We start from the raw sequence: 18708 nt of genomic DNA on the forward strand, positions 1-18708 counted from the left end.
ATTTTCTTGCACATAAAAGTTAGCTAATTGTTGATAAAAATTGTATCTTCTCCTTCAAGGATAAGATGTTTTTGCCTACTGTTTGTACAAGAACAGTAACATACAGACGAGACAAACCAGAGGAAATAAATATCGACATCAGCAAGTTACGATTAAACGAAACTTTCAAGTGTGAATTCTGAAGACTGTGTGTTTTCTGCAAATTTCTATTTTCATCATTCTTTATTTTTTAAAAGTTACCACTCTGTCAGAGTCTTGACTGTTGCTGTTTGTTTTTGTGTCATGCATTTTGTTGGATACTGTAACAAAGTGACATGTAAGCATATTCACATAATGTGACTATGTTTGAACTATAGCTGCTGTATTTTTTTATTTTTTTATTTTTTGGAAGAGGAATGTGCGTTACTACTGTTCAGGAACATTAGTGTTGATGTAGCACTTTAATGTATTCTAATTTATTTAGTTCTGGCATAGAATGTAGATATGAACAGGTCTGACAAAGCACTGATCTCGCTGTACATGTAGCTAGTACTGATATGCTCTGTAAGAATGGACAAAGCTGTGACTGAAATATTAACATTGCTGTATGTTATAGCAATAGGTGAAACTATTCAAATGCTCTTAAATAGAGTAAATGGTACTTTTATAGTTCTCTCAGTTGACTAAATTCCACTGATTTGTCTGCTTTAGCCTCTTAGCTTTTCCTCGTTACTTAATAAAAATGACTGGATTAAATGAGTGCTTAGTTACTGGTGTGTGTGCATAGTTGTGTGTGTATACACACGTGCACACACAGATAAATATATATATATAGTTTTTTATGCATTATGTCACTTAAAGATAATTTATATCTGATAGAGAGAAATTTTTAGCTTTTTTATTTGTTTCAACATAAAAACTTTTGTATGAATTTTAAGATATTTGAAAAACTAAGTGGATACAGAAAATGAGAGCTCCTCTGTCCACCAGTGTCATGCTACAGTGATGCCTACATGGCATCACTGATGGCCTCACTTGGCCTTTGGAGTCAGCAGCATCAACTCCATTGCAATCAGATAAACTGCACCAGAGATGTGTTTGGTTTGCTAGCTACATGTCAGTGTTTTGCCAAATGAGGGCTTTGTTCTTTTTGTATGTCAGACATAAGTCTGATTTTACATACGTGCTCTTTTTTCTAAGTAAATTAGTTGGCGGGATTAGTTTTCTTGAATTCTTACTTAACCACTTCAATTTTTGTGACTGTGCATTGAGAAATGTGTCCAGTGTGATGTGAAAAATAATCTGCAGTTTGAAAGAAGGTGAGGAAGACAGGAGTCATTTTCTCAAGAGAACACATTAATTGACTTAATAAATGTATGATTAGATTCTGCCTTCAGAGATGGGCAAAACTCTTCTAAACATAGTGGGACCAATATAAGCTGATCTGAGTGCAGAATTTGAGCTACAAGGTCAAACTGAAGCATTTTCTTACCCTTGAAACTGGCTGTAGCAGTAGAAAACGCGTTATGGCTGTATGCTAATTGGAAGAGTCAGCTAACCTTTACTTGCCTTAATTACTCTCCAAGACCCTAAGAAATTCTGGTCATTGTCTGTGAAATGTGCACTAAAATCTTGCTGGAAAGAAAAAAAAAAATCATCTCATAAGGTATTATGCAGTCATTTTAGCAATATTAATTACTGAAATATTAATCTGTAATCGCCATAGATAAGAGTAACACAAACAAAACAGGACCACTTTCTATGCAGTTTGGTAGAAATTAGTATGTATTAATATTTCATATTCAATATTTCTTAAATTCCTACTGAAATCTGAGTAATATAGAGGTGACAGGAGGGTAGGATGCAAAACAAATTAATATTATGTGAGTGTTCACAATGAATTTCTTGGGTCATGTGTCAAGTGAGGGACTGAGAAAAATAAAAACAAGAGCAGTGGTCTTTCAATTAAACTGTCATAAAAGGTTTAGATTTTAGGTTGTTTTTTTTTGTTTTTTTTTTTTTTAATAGTTGTGAACTAACATATGAAATGTTTCTGATGTTTCTGAAGCAATCCCCAAAGTAGTCCCCGAACTTCCGACCATTCAGCTAAAAGTAAAGGTCATCCTTACACTGACCCTGGTTTTACTGATTGCTTCATTGTAACATCTTAGTTATAAATTAATTCTGTCTGAAGATTTGCTCTGTAATGTATTAACTATACCTTGAACTTTCCTTTTCTTTTTAAAATGCATAGAACCATTTTCCTCCCATGTAAGTTAACAGACTCTGAGCCATTGGTATCAGTGGAATTAAGATAAAAGATCTGCAAAGGTTTGCTTACTATTGTCCTTGTCACAATTTGGTAGTATTTTTAGGCAAGTAAGAAACAAAATCTCTGATTTTCTGTTTCACTTAGCAAAAAAAAGCAAAGAAATACAACCTCACTCAGGAATATCTGAGTGTTTAACAAAAGGCTAACATGGTTATGTTCTTTAAACAATGTGATACAGTTTTTTTGAACAGAAAAGATTCCTCAGCATACGTTTCTCATTACAGCTCTTAAGCTACTTACTGAAGTGTTAGCTATTGTTTTGTTTTTTTTCTCTAGAAATTATTTTTTCTCTGTTAGAGGGAGTTAATTGTGTGGGTAGGGGACAATGGAACTGGGGTCTTTGGGGTAGAAAGATCTGATCTGTATCACCCATCATCCAGACGTCACATAGCTGCCAGTCTTCTCCTGTAGCACTTTGTTGGCATTGCAGTGCTGCCTGTGAAGGGGCATGGCCAGTATTTCCTTATCACACACCTGCCTGAATGTTTCATGTGCTCTGGTTGCATTGAGCAGGCTTGCAAGACAAAATTGCAATGTAAACTGCTTGCTGTCCTAAGGCAAAAAATATATATATATTGAATATATATAATTTTTAAGGCCTTTTCTTGCATCTCACTCAGTGTTTTGCTGTATTGTGGAGGGAGCTAGTGAAAAAGAATAAGCTGCTGCTAATGTGACAGGTCAAGGCTTTTATAAAGCCCATGGGGAGCCTATATAGAGCAGGATCCTTGGGAGGAGGCTTTGTTTCTGGGGATGGAATCTATCCATGAGAAACTCTGGCTTTACTTGGTACTTGTTTCGCTCTGCCTTTGACCATGTTTTTCAGAAGAGCTGCTGCGGGAGATGAATAGCCCAACAAAAGCCTCACTATTTAGGGAGCTGTGTTCCCTCAGCACATGACCTTAAATGAGAAAGCAGCCTGTAATTCACAAGGAATTTCCTCAGCAATTGCAGAAGGCCTGTGCTTCCTATAGTGCTTAGATATTACAGACAAATTAATTCAGATTAGTTTTCAATGTATTGTGCATCAAAGATGCTAGTAAAAATAGGTGGGAAAAATCTATCCTCAGAATAGCACATTTCAAACTTTTTAAATAAAACTTCATATACTACAATGCTTTAAAAAATGAAAAAAAGGTCAAATGATTTGACCGCATGCCTATACCCAAAAATATACAGACAGATACTGTGGCACCTCATAACTGGTTAGCACGATTGCTTTTAGATTTCCTCTGAGACAGAGCATCTGCGTGACTCTTCAAAGCAGATTTGTTAATGGTAAAAATCTGTGTGTATAATTTTTAATTATAATTCCACATTATTTTTACCGTTTATCAATTGTATAACATTTTAGAAGTGACACTATTATGCAATTAAAACATGCATCTTCAGATTTTTTTTAGACTCTAAAATGAAGAAATACTATGCATTATTTCCAAGCATCATGAGCATGTTAGTAACATCACTGTAGATGTGTGTGGGAAAATAGCTGTTTCATCCAGAAAACGTGCATATGGTATGTGAGGAATTTTCATTGTGCCCAGCTGAAATTCCCTTACGTTCACAAGCAGTGTTTCAAGTGGACCTTAAAAAGGAAGGACATTTGTATAGGCATAGTTTACATTTTATCCATTATAATCAACTGGATTTATTTTTTCCTCTCTATGGTGTCATGAAAACCTGCTATGTAAAGTATTCTTCAGACTGCAGTGGAAAAAATTATTTTCCCAGTCTGATCATATATATTTGTTTCCTGTTTAGTGTGCATACTTAAATGCACACGTGTTGCAAACGGGGAGTGAACATGTGAAGCAGCTTCAAGCAACCCTTAGTCCATAAGGAATAGTGAAGCCCAGGACAGAGAGGTCCTACTGCTTTTGCAGTGGGCATCCCAAGCAGACACAAGGCACCTTACAGTTTCCCATAGCATCCCTACAGAGATGGTGCTCTGAGACCACGCTGCTCCACATGTCACGGCAGGAAGCCTTTTCAGAGCAGGCTGGCTGGGCAGGGGTGACACTGTTTCTGTCCTGTATTTCCAACGCTTGTCCACGCATTGGAAATACATAGTGTACAGTCTGCAATCCTCAGCTCTACAGGCTTTTTACATCTTTACTCATCAAAAAATGCTTGCATTTAATCTAGAAAGAGACAACTGGTACCAGTAAGTACTGTAAACATGGATGCTTCAGGCCTCCTTGAGAGCTTCTGAGAATGCTTTGGGCATCTACCCGTTGACTTCAGCCCAGCCCCAAGATCTGCACTTGCCAGCCTTAAGTCAAGTTTTCTGTAGCCAGGAAAGGGCACTTCTCATAGAGACATTAATGCTGAATGAGTGCTGGGTGATGTTTACTCTGCTCTATGAGGGAAACATAGTGCCAGTGTTCTCGCTGTCCACTTGAAACAGAAGAGCAAGATTTATTTAAGCAGGAATGGAGCAATAGTTAAGAACAACACTACTTTTCAATGATGATCTTGACACTGCTCAGTGCACAGAATCTCATGGATAGCACAGAGTTGAAATTCACGGAGAGGAAAAAACAGTTAAAAGTAGCCAATGTGAATGTATTTTATAGTGAATCAAATCAGTGGGATTTCACTGAGTGCAAGCCAGCTCAGAATGATTGGTCTTTCTGAAAACAAATATGTAAATAAAAGTTGAAACAAAATAAATACATAAAAGTAGTAAATTCTTCAGTTTAAGAAATGCTGCTCTGGAATGCATTTTCTCTGTTTCCTTTTCTGCACGTACTGTTAAAAAAAAAGTATACCTCCTTTAAAAGAAAAAAGTTTTGAAATCTGGCATTCATTAAAATGATATCTCTATCCAAATGCTAACTTCTCATCCTTATACCTATACTGTGTTTGAGCTGTTCCAGTTATATTTTGAAGGGAGACGTTGAAAGATGAGAGATTTGTTTGGAAAGTCATTTGTGTTAGAAGAATTCAGTGTGCTAACATCTTCACTTTTACCTACTACTGCTTCAGAACCTAAAGATATGTTAAAGTGTCTTATTTAGCAATGGTGTGACAACTATTAAAAATACTACAGTTTTAAACTTTCTATTTAACATATACTACCTTTTGTAAAAAATATATACAGATAAATAATGTTTCTCTAGATTTTATGCATAGAGAATGTTAGTAAGGGAAAAGGTTTTAAATAAATTTGTAACTTCTTACTGTCCATTTTCCATTTTAAATGATACTTTTAAATGATACTTTAAATCACTACTTTTGTTTGTCTGGAAATATACTGAATATTTTATTATTTAAAATAGTATACTTTTATAGCTGTTTATTAATTTCAGTTGACTACTAACTTCTATTTTGATATTTATTAATGAGTTGACACTGTAGTATATTGAGATGTTTATTTTTCTATCAGAGCTGTAACAACTATGACATAGCATTATTTTAATGCAACATCATTGTACTTGCTCTCTAAAAAATAAAATCAATATTTAATCCATACAGAATTTTCATATTTTTAATGCCTAGGATATTTGTGATAAGAAAGAGATCCTCACCTCTTTAAGAAGTAAAGCATTTTCATTAAGATGTATGTACATGTCCAGAAGAGGAATTATATGATTACAGTGTTTTTAAATGGAATAATACTGGGTCAGGAGAGATCAGTCTAAATACAAGGAATACCAGTTTATCAGTTGCAGACAAACAGATGAATGCACAATTGGGATGGGCTTTGAGAATCTGGGGAGTCAGCAGTTTGGGAGTGCAGCTGGTTTGCCTTGCCCCACTCAACTGAAATATGAATTTACCAGGAGGTGTTTCCAGCCTATTGGAGACAAGAAAATACTGCATGGAGAAATGTGATCTATATGTTATTAGTAGACAGTTACAGCATCCTTCTGCTTTGCAGTGCCTTGGTGGTAGAGGTGTTACTGCCATAGAAATGGCAGTTTCTTGTAGATGCCTCATCTATGCCACTCACTACAGACCTAAGTTGCTTTACGAGTACTGGTGAAAACGCTTAAGTTTTGGAAGGGTTACACACCTTCTGTTCTTCTGCGGAATTGGTAATAGTGTATGCTTTACACAATGCCATAAAATTTCTAATAAAAAGAACTTCAGACATTCTGACAATCAAAATTTGTGCTGCAAGATATATGATGCATCAGAGACAGCTGTGACACTAAACCACCTGACAACACCACTGGTAAAACCAGTTGTAGGACTTCTCTCATGTGAAGGAAAGCTCATGCTTCTAAGAAGACCCAGGTTTTGCTCTGGAGAGCAAGAGAGAAGTGGAATCAAGAGATGACTGATATGTTCCCAGTCATTAAGCCACTTAGTGGCCACACCATAATATACAATAGAACAGAAAACATTGGGAAAAGGTGTACAGCAAACCTAGAAAGAAAAAATAGATAGATACGTATATATTATATACACACATATATCTATATGATAGATAGATGGCAATCTGTGCATCTTGGTTACTTTTTCTGTTGAAGCAACGAACATAATCCCAATATAGACCTGATGAGATGAAGGCTAAGGAATTTCCTTTCACAGAGGAAAGAGATACATAAGCATTTCCTAACACAAAGAGCAAGCAGTCCCACAGAGAAATACACATTTTCCACAGCAGCTCTTTATGGAAGGAATGAATGCTGTCAGCAACTTGCAGTGAACATCAGCCTATATCAGACATAGAATTTAAGCACGTATCTTGAGCTACAGACATGGTGTTCGTTTTTTCCATTTGATATGTAAGCTCAAAGTCAGTGTTAACACCAACCTTAAGTCTCTGATAGATTGGCACCAAACAGTGCTGCACACCTTATATATTGTGGAATGCTGCTAAGTGATCTGTATGAAGTCTTCCTTCCTGTGAAATCTGGTAATCAAAACATACCTGTATATTTTAAAACATCCAGGTAACGGTAGGGTTTTGACACAGGCCTCGTTGTATTTATCCAATTTCCATTCACGTCCATGAAGCTGTCAGTCAGGGCATGACAGTGCTCTAGTTTGGCTGTAATGTAATGCAACTGCTATTTTGTTGCAGATACCATTGGCAAGAAAAAGGCTTGCTGCTCAAGCACTTCAAAGAGGAAAGAAACCTAAGTTACAGCCTCTAAAGCCGGAGGAGGACAGAGATCCTGATTTCAGCCACTTTTTTGACACCAGTCATGTAGGTGCACACTATTACAAAATTTCTCTGCCTGCATGCTTCCCATTGTGGTAGGTGCAGAATTTGATGTAATATACAGAGAGGATGGGAGGAAGAAAGTTCTGGGTTAGGGACTGCTGTAAGTTATCTGCTCAGCACAGAGGATTGAGTGAAGATCTGAATATGCATGATGAAAGCCAAAGTCAACTATTAATATCATGAATAAAAACTTTGTTAATAGAGATTTTAACTAGTGAGGAGTTAATGTGGGTGGTTTGTTCTCCTTCTAGGTCTACAACAAAGACAAGAACCTTGGAAACACATTCCTGCTACCCTGGGTTTAAAACCAAAGAGTTTAAATATATTGTATGAATTAAATAAAAAAACTAGTTTTACAGAAACCAAAATTGTCTGGAGCTGTGTTTAAAGCACGGGTATGCTCACTGCAGTTCATGGGTTTCTGACTGCTTGTCTTATGCTTGGAAGTCTTGGGTTGGTCAATTCTGACTGTTCAGAATTCACATGACATAGACTTAGGTAAGTCTGATTGCTCTAGAGGGATGCAAGTCCGATTTATTAGTTCTAGAGAGGCCCAACATTATCATCTCCTTGTCCTTCCTTCTGAGGAAGTGGTGTTGGGTGGCAGAAAGCAGCGTTCCTTTCTTCATACCATTCATCATCTGCTCAGCCCAGAGCATAGCATGGCCTCTGGCTATTTTCTTGGCCTTGAACGGGATGATTCATGAAGGACAGTTACTGTTTAATAAAGACGACGTGTATGCAAGCTGATAAAACTAAATGATTAACCACAGAAACACAGTATTGCCAAGTTATGTCACATTATGTTTATTGAAATCAAGGCATGTGATGTATTTCTTTCAGCTATTCAGCTTGCCAAGTTCCCCTTTTAAGCCCCTAACCAACATTTCATCCCAAAACTCTGTTTATGCCTCCGCAATCTGGAGAGTGCAAGACCTGCTCCTGGCTGGGATTCCTGTGCTCCCAAAACTGCTCACAGGAGCAGCCATTCCCTAAAAATCCTCTTCTGACTCTTTTGCCATGGCCTTAACACATCCATTCTTGAGAATATCACTGAGGGTGCATGATATGTGGTTTAACAGCTGTGGAGACAGGGGACAAGCCAACAGATAAGTTTTCTGTGGAATTTTTAGACACATCTTTGCTTTACTCTCCTTTATGAGAAACAGGAATTTTAAAGACTTCTCCAATTTAAACATGGTTCTTTCTACCAAGATCATCCTTATCTTCATGTTTAAGGTGTACAGCTTGTGGTTGTCTCCTGTCCTTGAATTGTCCTGCATCTGTGCTCAGGCTCCTGTGGGGAGAAAAAAAAAAAAAAAAAAGCCAGAAAAAATACTTCCCAGACTTCTCTCTAAATTGGGCTGAAAAATTTTCCTCACCATGCCTTCCTTGAAAATTGCAGACACTAAATCATAGGGCTTCATCAGCAAGCAGCTGATATATCATGAGGAAAGCTTTTTTGGGCAGACAGGAACAAGTTCTAGTCTGTAGAGCAAAACTAAACAGAGCACCTCTCAACCTGATCAGATGCACTCACATTCCTCTGCTCCTTTCCAGTGCTAGGAAGTCAGGTCTGTTCCTCAGTGAACTAGCCAGTCCCAAAATAATCACACATTCTCTAACTATAACCTTTAAACCTGACAAGGTTTAAAGCTATAAATAACACACACACAGTCATTTTCCTTTAAGTACCATCATTTTTATTACATTAACTATTTGTAAATATTTATTCATGTATACCTTTATATGACTGAAAATTCCATTGAAATCAAGTTTCTTCAGTATCAAGTTCATTTCTGATTGCTCAATATCCTGTCAGACAAGACCATACATATATATGCTATACAAATGGATGAACTATAAATACAGAACAGTCTCACATACTTCTTTATATACATACATTTGAAATGGGATTTCTCCCCTAGTTTCTCATGCATAGCAGGGTCTTCCTTTAAAAATTCCTATACTTATCCAAATTTCCCTTGATGACTAGGCTGCTATCATGCTGAAAATGTGACTTGAAGTATTCCCCAATATTAATCTCCTTGACTCCTTGTGTTTTCCTGGTTATATTTTTTAGCTGCTGTCCTACACATTAAAACTACATCATGGAAGACAGACAGAGCACCTTTTACACAGTGAACTCTTGGTTGATAACTGGGTTCTAATCATTCACCTACATTTGTAACATCATATTTCTCTATCCACTTTATTCCTTGCTTATGAGAGTAAGGTCTTGACTTTAAATAAGAACAGAATCATTAGGTCAAAAAAAAAAAGATAACATAACAAATAATTTTGCAAAACAAAAATAGTGTCAGTCTCCAAAGGACAATTCATGTCATATGACAAAGAATGCTTCATGTTGTTTAAAATGAAAAGCAATCAGGTTAATTTCCAGACAAAAATATATATAAGGAATGTTTTTTTCTGAGGTTCAATACTGTGAAATTGCTGGGCCCACGTGCTTCAGCCAAAGAATGTGTTAGTGCATACTTGAATATCAACTCCTTAAGCTCCCCTGTGAGCTTATCAGGTATAACAGATCAAGACAGTTAATGTTTGTAACATGTCTCCCTTCTTCAAAACCTGGTATTTTACAGGACGTTTTGTTAGCCAGAACATAAAAAGCTTTTGTCTTAGTTGATGTTCCCTGTCAGATCACAGAGTATTTATGCAAACAACTATTGTATTCTTACTTCTTCCGTTACTTTCCACTGACTGAAAAAGTTATTCAGATTTCCACTACATGAAAAAGCATGCAATGTAGAATTCACTGTACTGCCCAGAAATTTTGTCTAGGTAGCTGGCTTTTTGTCAAATATGTAAATGAAAAGTTTACTGTTATTTCATAAAGAAAAAAATAACAAATGGCTGTCACCATTATTTGAAATACCTTGAAGGAAAATGTGTTACTGAATAATTGCTATCATTTAAGCTATTTGATACATTTGGTGACCTAGTTCATATGGAATTCATGTACTTTTATCTTGCCAAATTTTACTCCCTACTTGGTTAGTTCCCCATTACTACTGCTTCTCCAGGCCAATGCAGGTGCTTGCCAACAAAATTAAGTCTGCAATGTCCTTTAAACTAACAAGATAAGGGAAATGTTATTCTTGAGCAAGCTTCGGCAAAGAGGTTGTAATCATAGCAGAATTATAATACCATCACCTGCATTATTGCAGTTTTATAGGATATAAATTTATAGCAACATTCATATGCAGCTACATACCTGAAATCTTGCTAATTAAGGGTTATTATAACAATTTTTTTCCTGAGATTTGAATTCTGTTGAAATATTCCTTGAAGCAATCTCTTTCCTTCATAGTTTCTGCTTAGTCTGCACGTATCCATGGTTCAGAGAATCAGAAATTTTCTCTAGATCTTACCCTCCTACCACTACAACTTTGCCTTTCTTCTGTCTTCAGTTCTGCATAGGGTTCAGTGAATGTTTCAGAGACTTTCAGAGAAAGTTCCCAGAGTCCAGGTCTCCATCTGTGGTGTTTTTTGTTTTTTGTTTTTTTTTTTTGTTTGTTTGTTTGTTTTGTTTGTTTGATTTTTGTTATTTGGTTTTTTTTGTTTTGTTTTGTTTTTTTCCCCCCCAGAGGAAGAAGTCTGTTTTTCTGGATGAGAGCATCTTCCTTTCTCTACATTCTACACCCAGAACGACATCCTCATTAAGAAAGGACACATACTTATAATCTAGTTGAGGGAAACCCGATGCTATAGTCACATCTTTTTTGGACTGGCGCACGCTTCGTTGGGTTAGAAACTGGCTGGATAGCCAGGCCCAAAGAGTCGTGGTAAATGGAGCCAAGTCCAGTTGGAGGCCAGTCACTAGTGGCATCCCCCAGGGCTCGGTGCTGGGGCCGGTCCTCTTTAATATCTTCATCAATGATCTGGACGAGGGCATTGAGTGCACCCTCAGTAAGTTCTCAGATGACACCAAGTTAGGTGTGTGTGTCGATCTGCTCGAGGGTAGGAAGGCTCTGCAGGAGGATCTGGATAGGCTGCACCGATGGGCTAAGGTCAACTGTACGAAGTTCAACAAGGCCAAGTGCCGGGTCCTGCACCTGGGACGCAACAACCCCAAGCAGAGCTACAGGCTGGGAGATGAGTGGCTGGAGAGCTGCCAGGCAGAGAAGGACCTGGGAGTGATGGTGGACAGTCGGCTGAATATGAGCCAGCAGTGTGCTCAGGTGGCCAAGAAGGCCAACGGCATCCTGGCTTGTATCAGAAACACTGTGACCAGCAGGGCTAGGGAGGTGATCGTCCCCCTGTACTCGGCTCTGGTGAGGCCGCACCTTGAGTACTGTGTTCAGTTTTGGGCCCCTCTCTACAAGAAGGACATGGAGATGCTTGAGCGGGTCCAGAGAAGGGCGACGAAGCTGGTGAGGGGCCTGGAGAACAAGTCCTACGAGGAGCGGCTGAAGGAGCTGGGCTTGTTCAGCCTGGAGAAGAGGAGGCTCAGGGGCGACCTTATCACTCTCTACAGATACCTTAAAGGAGGCTGTAGTGAGGTGGGGGTTGGCCTGTTCTCCCACGTGCCTGGTGACAGGACGAGGGGGAATGGGCTAAAGTTGCGCCAGGGGAGTTTTAGGTTAGATGTTAGGAAGAACTTCTTTACTGAAAGGGTTGTGAGGCACTGGAACAGGCTGCCCAGGGAGGTGGTGGAGTCACCATCCCTGGAAGTCTTTAAAAGACGTTTAGATGTAGAGCTTAGGGATATGGTTTAGCAGGGACTGTTATTGTTAGGTTAGAGGTTGGACTCGATGATCTTGAGGTCTCTTCCAACCTAGAAATTCTGTGATTCTGTGATCTCCTTTCACTTGTTAATATTACATCCTTAGAGATTTCCTCTGTAAGCCTAGCTCTCAGCAGAGAGAGTTTAAAAAGCAGTAAGTTGCTTTTTAGAAGACCAAACTGCTCAGCTACATAAGGTTTCCTCAGTGAACATCTCCATCAGTCTGTCTTCTCTGGTTCAGCCAACTTACCATAACATCCTTACATGCAGACACTGGTTTCCCCACAAGGTGGGTACTCATAAGCGTCCCTCTCTACCCCCAAGAACAGCATTTCTAGAGTTCTTTCTTCCTTTCATCCTTTTGAACAGGAGCAAGAGCAATTCCTAAAGCAGTCCCTTTTGTCAGCTGCTCTTTCTCCCATTAGTCTCCCTAAGTGTGTACACCACAAAATAGGCATAAAAATAGAGTCACCAACTCCTGTTACTGTCTTGTCTATAAGAGCAAAAAATCTTGCCTAGCTATTTACTTCTAGACTCCTACTCACTCCATGCTAGAGCTGGCCTTAATTAAGAAAGGCATCATTCCCTTGCCCCTGGTTTTATACCTGTGGGTGGGTGGCCTCCTCCCACTCGTCCCACCCCAAACTCTTCCCAGATGGGTTGTTGTCCTTGAATGCCCTTGTTTGGTTACTTGATTGGCTAATTAGCATCTTGGCTGTATATAGAGGGTCCTAGAAAAGGGAAAAAACATTGTAAATGGGATATAAGATGGATATGGGAACAGATGTTTAAGGAGATGATAAAATTTATAACTGAAAGAACTGTAATGCTTTTAATTTTCCTATAACAGAAAGCTCAGCTCCTTGCTTAGCCTCCTGTTTCATTTTAGCTTTTCTGCCTACCAGCTAATCCACAACTTCCCACAGTGGGAAAGGTACCTACAGCATCCCAACAGTTTCTCAGAAAATCTGCTATGTCTTCACTAAATTTCTTTCCATTCCCTGTGCTTCACAGGAGAGTTTCTTCAGTATCTAAACCTGGATTCATACATACAGTCTCTGCTTCATTAAGGTTTTGTACCTTCCTATCTTCAGAGCTTCTGAAAAAGTATTTTTAGGAGGTCAAATAAATAAATAAATAAACACCTGATTCTGTGGTTGGGTAACTTATAAAGGGCCTAGAAATCTGAGGTGATTTCAAAGTTTGGGGGCCAGAGTTAAGGGAGTATGCTTGAGTCACACAAAAGATGAAGCTGTTGTATTAGGTCCCTATGCTTTCCTACTGCCAAAGATATAATCTGATAACCAGGTCATTTGGTAGATGAAGATCTCAGAATTATAAATAAACTGATTTTTTAATTAGATGCAGCTATAACAAAGAAAAGGATTGTTTCTAAGACAAAAATTAAAAAGAGACAGAAACAAGAGTATACCTGAAAACAGTTATAAAAAGATTACCATGTCCTCGTTATCATGTTCTCTGCTATAGGAACACCTTAAAAATGGTCTTTTGGGGTAGGAAATCATGATTTTACTCCTAAACTTCATTCAAGGTCTGAAGTTCTGAACTTAAAAATTTTGGAAGAGATTCCTTTTGGCACAGGGCAGGCCCAAATGCACTCCTACGTTTGTTGAATCCTAAGAAGTGGAAATTTTAAAAACAAGAAAAGACTATAGGGATAGCTCTGAAAGTAAGACTCAGCACAGCAGAAATCTATTAAGATATTTTCCACAGCATGAATCTCTCAGGCTTTTCCACATGGGGTAAGTATTTGGATTAAGGAAGACATCTTGACAGGCTGGAGGAATGGGCCAACAGGAACCTTGTGAAATTTGTCAAGGACAAATGCCAAGTCCCACACCTGAGGTGGACTAAACCCTTGCACTGATCCAGGCTGGGGTCTTCCCTGTTAGGGAGCAGCTCTGTTGGATAGGATATGGGAGTCCTGGTGGACACAATTTGAGAGTGAGCCAGCTGTGAGCCCTGGCATCAAGGAAAGCCAGTAGCATTCTTTGCTGTAGTAACAGGAACATAGCTGGGAAAATGATGGAAGTGATTGCACCTCTTTAATTGGCACCCATTAGACCACATCTAGACACTGCATCCAGTCTGGGGGCCTCTGTACAAGAAAGACTGATAACCTGAAGCAAGTTCAGTGAAGAGCCACCAAGATTGTTGGGACCAGAGCATTTGCTTAGGGAGGAGGGACTGAGGGATGAGGGTTTCTTCAGCTTAGAAAAGGCTTCAGGGGGCTGAAAAGTAGCTTGCAATGGCCTATTGGGAGGTTATCAAGAGCACAAGCACTCCATAGTGCATGGTGGATAATGGACATAAGTTGAAATGAGAGTTTCAATCTGGATATAAGTAAAAATATTCATTCTGAGGGTAATTAAGCTTTGAAGGAAGTTTCCCGTTGGATCTCTGTTCTTCAGTGTTTTCAAAATACAGATGGACAAGTTTCTGAGCAACCCTATCTGATACAACGTTGACCCTCTTTTGAGCAGGAGGTTGTACTAGACACTTTGCAAGATCTCTTCCAACCTTAATAGGTCTGTGAGTCTGTTATAAATGTGGAACCTGGTTCTTCTCTTCTTCCATATTACCTGCGTTTACTTCAAGAGGCCTGCTGTATGCAAGGGAAAAACTGTACTGCTAGCAACGAATCTGCTTAGAGTCTGCTGGGAAGGAAAAGCTGCCATTTTCAAGCTGCTATACAAAGCAGATGGATCTTCTTCACTAAACAAATAGCTATATACAGAAATTCAGTACAGTGAAATTTATTGCAGACCTTGATTTTTGAAAGTGTCTTTCTTATATGGCCATGGAAGAGTTTTGCCATCTAAAGCAAGGGACTATATCCTGCTCTGAGGCATGTACAGATCCCCTAGCTGGGAATAATACACACAGCTGAGGGCATGGTTTGGCCCATGGTCAACATTCTCCTATTTTTTTTCCCTGCATTTTTTTCCTTGTAGTATTCATCTTTTTCCTTTCCAAAGGTTCTGATGTCATTCCTGCTGCTGCAATTATAGACTTCATTTACTTTAGTGGGAACATCTTTGAAGTCTAATTAGATTTCTTGAGAAAGACCATAGTAATCTGAAATAGAAATTCACAAGATCACTTCAGGCCAAAAGTGTCACGCAGCAATAATAGAGCAAATATTACGCATTTTTACTGTAATTCATGCTCTCTTTCCACTCAAGAATTGGATTTGAAAAGTTTGGGGAACATATATGACATATTAGAGAAGTGTCAAATGTTCCTCGTATAGTTTATATTCACATTTCCTATGGAAAATGTCCCTTCTCTTCCCTTTCCCCTATTAAGCTGAAGTCTGTCCATCACACCAGGGCAATCATTTATGTCCACAAAGCTGTAAAACATAACTTGGTTCACTGTACTTTAGAATACGGTGTAGGCTATTGTTAATTCAGAGTAAATTTAAAGGGGGATTTACTGCACGTGTGAAAAACATCACAACTGACTGATGTCCACCATATGAAGCTAGACATGCCAGCTTTAAAAACCAAGCAGAGGACAAGGTGACCCAGCGCCAGTGACAAATGCTTAGTTCATGTCCTCTCTGCACTGTCCCTGTTGCTTAGCCAGGGATGGGACCAGGCTGCACCAACCCCAGGGCCACCTCCTCCCAAATCCTCATTTTCCTTGTAAGTTTCACACTGACGCACTGAGCAGGCATGAACCCATTAAGATATTATGAGAAAGTAGCCTGGAGTTGTATGGCCACAAGCTGTTACTAACACGCACTGAGCAGACCAGGAAAAAAAGCAGTTTAGTTTTTCATGCAAAAACCTTGAACCAACACAATAGAAACCATAAACCGGGTATGCGTGTTGCTCAAGGTCATGCAAAAATGTTTTTGCTTTTGTTTTCTTTGATTTTCCCCTTCTGGGTTTCTATAATATCGCCTAAACTATGGTGATGGAGCAGTAACATTTTTCTTATTAAACTGGAATCCTGAAGGGAAAACCCTTCTCATAAATTTTTGAGGTGAAAACAACTGCATGGATAGCTATAACCAAGGGAGAGGCTTGAACCCTTAACTACTGACTGATAGTTTATAAAAAAAAATAGAGTTTGGCAGGGAAAAATATCGTTATGAGAAAGCTTAATCCACTGTCAAATATTTTATTACATTTCAGAATCAAATTGCAGGCTTGAAGCTATTTTAAATATTAACAAAAGAATATAACAAAGGGATTATATAAACAAGGTTGAATATAATGCCACTCACAGTAACTTTAGGAAGGCAGACTCTTTCTACAGCAGTGAAGGTAGATTGATTTCATAGGAGAAGAAAAAAAAAAAAAAGTAAAAAAGACAATATATGTACATTTTTATTAATGGTTTTCTTTTCCAGCCCCCCCAAAAAATGGGCCATTTGACAGTCTAAAGTGAGACTGCACTAATTTTGATATATAGAAGAAAAAAAGGTTCCTCAATCTGATGTTAATTTGCTATTTTATGTACCAAAAATATCAAGAATGAGCTGAGTTTAACTTAGCTTTTTCATCTGTGCCTTCTCTGATGGCTTTAGATTGCTTTTTAACTTGCTTAATAAACAAAGAGAAAGGTTGAAAACCAAGATTTAGACAGAAGCTGAATGTGTTCCAAATATATTCCTTATTAGTTTGATTAGTAAAGGATGTATTTCTATGGCTCTGAGAAAAAAAAAAAAAAAAAAAAAAAAAAAAAAAAAAAGTGTTATTTGAATCTTTAAAATAAATTCTAAAACATAAGCATAAGCATAAGCATTTAAACTTCCTTGAAATTCAAGGTACAGTACAGTATATACCTGTAGGAACTTAATCAAGCAAACAAAATAAAATAATAATTAAAAAAAAAATAGAGTTACAATTAGAGTTACAATTAACTTTACAATGTTTAAAGCTAAAATAAACAGAATTGCTTTCAGTTACTTTATGAGTTATATATTTATAGAAGCATATTATTCACTTACTGACTTATGTCTTCCCACATTTTCAAGCATGAGTGAAACAGCTACATCTTAAAGAGCTCAGTCTCTTTGCAACAAGAACTCAGTCTTTTTTGCTCCTGGCTACTGAATCAATGTATGCTTTCTTGGGCAAGGTCCACAGGTATGAGACTTAGATAGCTAAACAGTGGCCTACATCTTTCCCAGCAGGTCATGAGGATGGCAAGCCACATGCTCACAGTCTGTTATCAGCAAGATTGCAAGAAATACTTGGAGATAGGATGGTATATATACATGTATAAAAGATAAATGAAAAAAGAATACTTACAACTTAATTCTGTTGTAGGTTATGTACTAACATGGGAACAACAGGTTCCTGAGGCCAGCATTCTTTGCATTAGCAAGGTTCTGCTATTTGCACTGTTCATTTTGCATCAGAATAATAAAAGGGGTAGGCAAAATCTGGAAGGCCTTAAATCAATAGCAGATTGCTTATATCAATAACACTGTGCTTTCATCATGGTTACAGGAAACTTGGTCAATGTTGCAACCCAGGCAGGCAGCCACCTTAAGGACAGCTCAGACTGTTTTCCTTTACTCTGTTTTGTTGTCCTTGTCCATGTCAGAAGAGCCCTTTGCCCTTCAGCCCAAGACATGAGGGTCACTAGTGCATAAAACGTGTAGCACAGACCTTTTGGTGCTGCAGGAAGGACAAAAAAAGTGTACAATGAGCAAGGCTCTGTCTCCCCTCCCGGTGAGCTCCATGGCTTGTTTTAGGTGGGCATGTGCCCTCTGGGTGACCAGAAGAATAAAACTTGAGAGCCAAACATGAAAGACACAAGCTTGCCAGTAGAGATGTACACATAAATTTCCTACACATGCCATATTTACATCCCACAAAGCTACCACATGGTTGAGTTTTCACATGACAGATTAGCACACCAAGAAAAACATTAATTCCCCCTAAATATGTTGCCCAACAGTAGTATTTTATAACATACTCCAATTGTTAGCCCACAGTCACAGTCTTTTCCTTAGACAGCTGTACAGCACATTACCTCTAGTGGAGTCATGGCAGTGAGAGTTGCATTCAACTCTTACTTTTCCAACAGGTAATAACGCAGATAGTTAAAGAAAAATAAACTTTTAAAACATTAAACAGCCAGATTCATCCAAGCATTGTTCTAACGTTACTCTAATGTAAATGCCATTTATAACTTTGGAGTTAGGCCATAATGAATCTGGCCTCAAAACTATGCATTGTGAACAGATGGTTGTAACTGAATATAAGCTTTAATTCACACGAAGGGATCTGTTGCTGTTTGTGGTTTTGTGGCATCAATAAAGCTCTGAGAATAAATTAGAGGCCTACAGTATATTTATTCTATGTGCTCTATTCTCTTGACAATTGCTTTACATTCTTTATGAGAAATAAGCCCTAAATGTACAGAATGGAAGGCTTTTATCCTCAAAGCTTTTATTTCAGAGACACCAAAAATTTTCTGATT

General features: G+C 38.2%; 1 protein-coding gene and 1 long non-coding RNA gene across 3 annotated transcripts in view; one reads left to right on the forward strand and one right to left on the reverse strand.

Annotated features, from left to right (window-relative positions):
- ITGB8 (integrin subunit beta 8) overlaps positions 1-7858 on the forward strand; it is a 47246-nt gene extending 39388 nt beyond the window's left edge. The window contains exons 14-15 of one of the 2 annotated variants that reach the window (XM_068674150.1): positions 7347-7472; positions 7742-7858. In XM_068674150.1, the coding sequence (XP_068530251.1) occupies positions 7347-7472; positions 7742-7795 (180 nt within the window). In that variant the 3' untranslated portion in view covers positions 7796-7858. Of the gene's footprint in view, positions 1-59; positions 5793-7346; positions 7473-7741 lie in introns of those variants that run through there. The other variant, XM_068674151.1, reaches the window with a different exon arrangement.
- A 100-nt stretch (positions 7859-7958) lies between these two features.
- LOC137852421 (uncharacterized) lies at positions 7959-18106 on the reverse strand. Its single transcript, XR_011093817.1, has 3 exons — positions 17225-18106; positions 12846-12971; positions 7959-8787 (listed from the first exon to the last, which is right to left on the reverse strand). It is a non-coding gene; the product is annotated as an uncharacterized lncRNA (long non-coding RNA).
- Between the last annotated feature and the right edge of the window lie 602 nt (positions 18107-18708).

The sequence above is a fragment of the Anas acuta genome, chromosome 2, assembly GCF_963932015.1.
Source record: "Anas acuta chromosome 2, bAnaAcu1.1, whole genome shotgun sequence".
Taxonomy (NCBI): domain Eukaryota; kingdom Metazoa; phylum Chordata; class Aves; order Anseriformes; family Anatidae; genus Anas; species Anas acuta.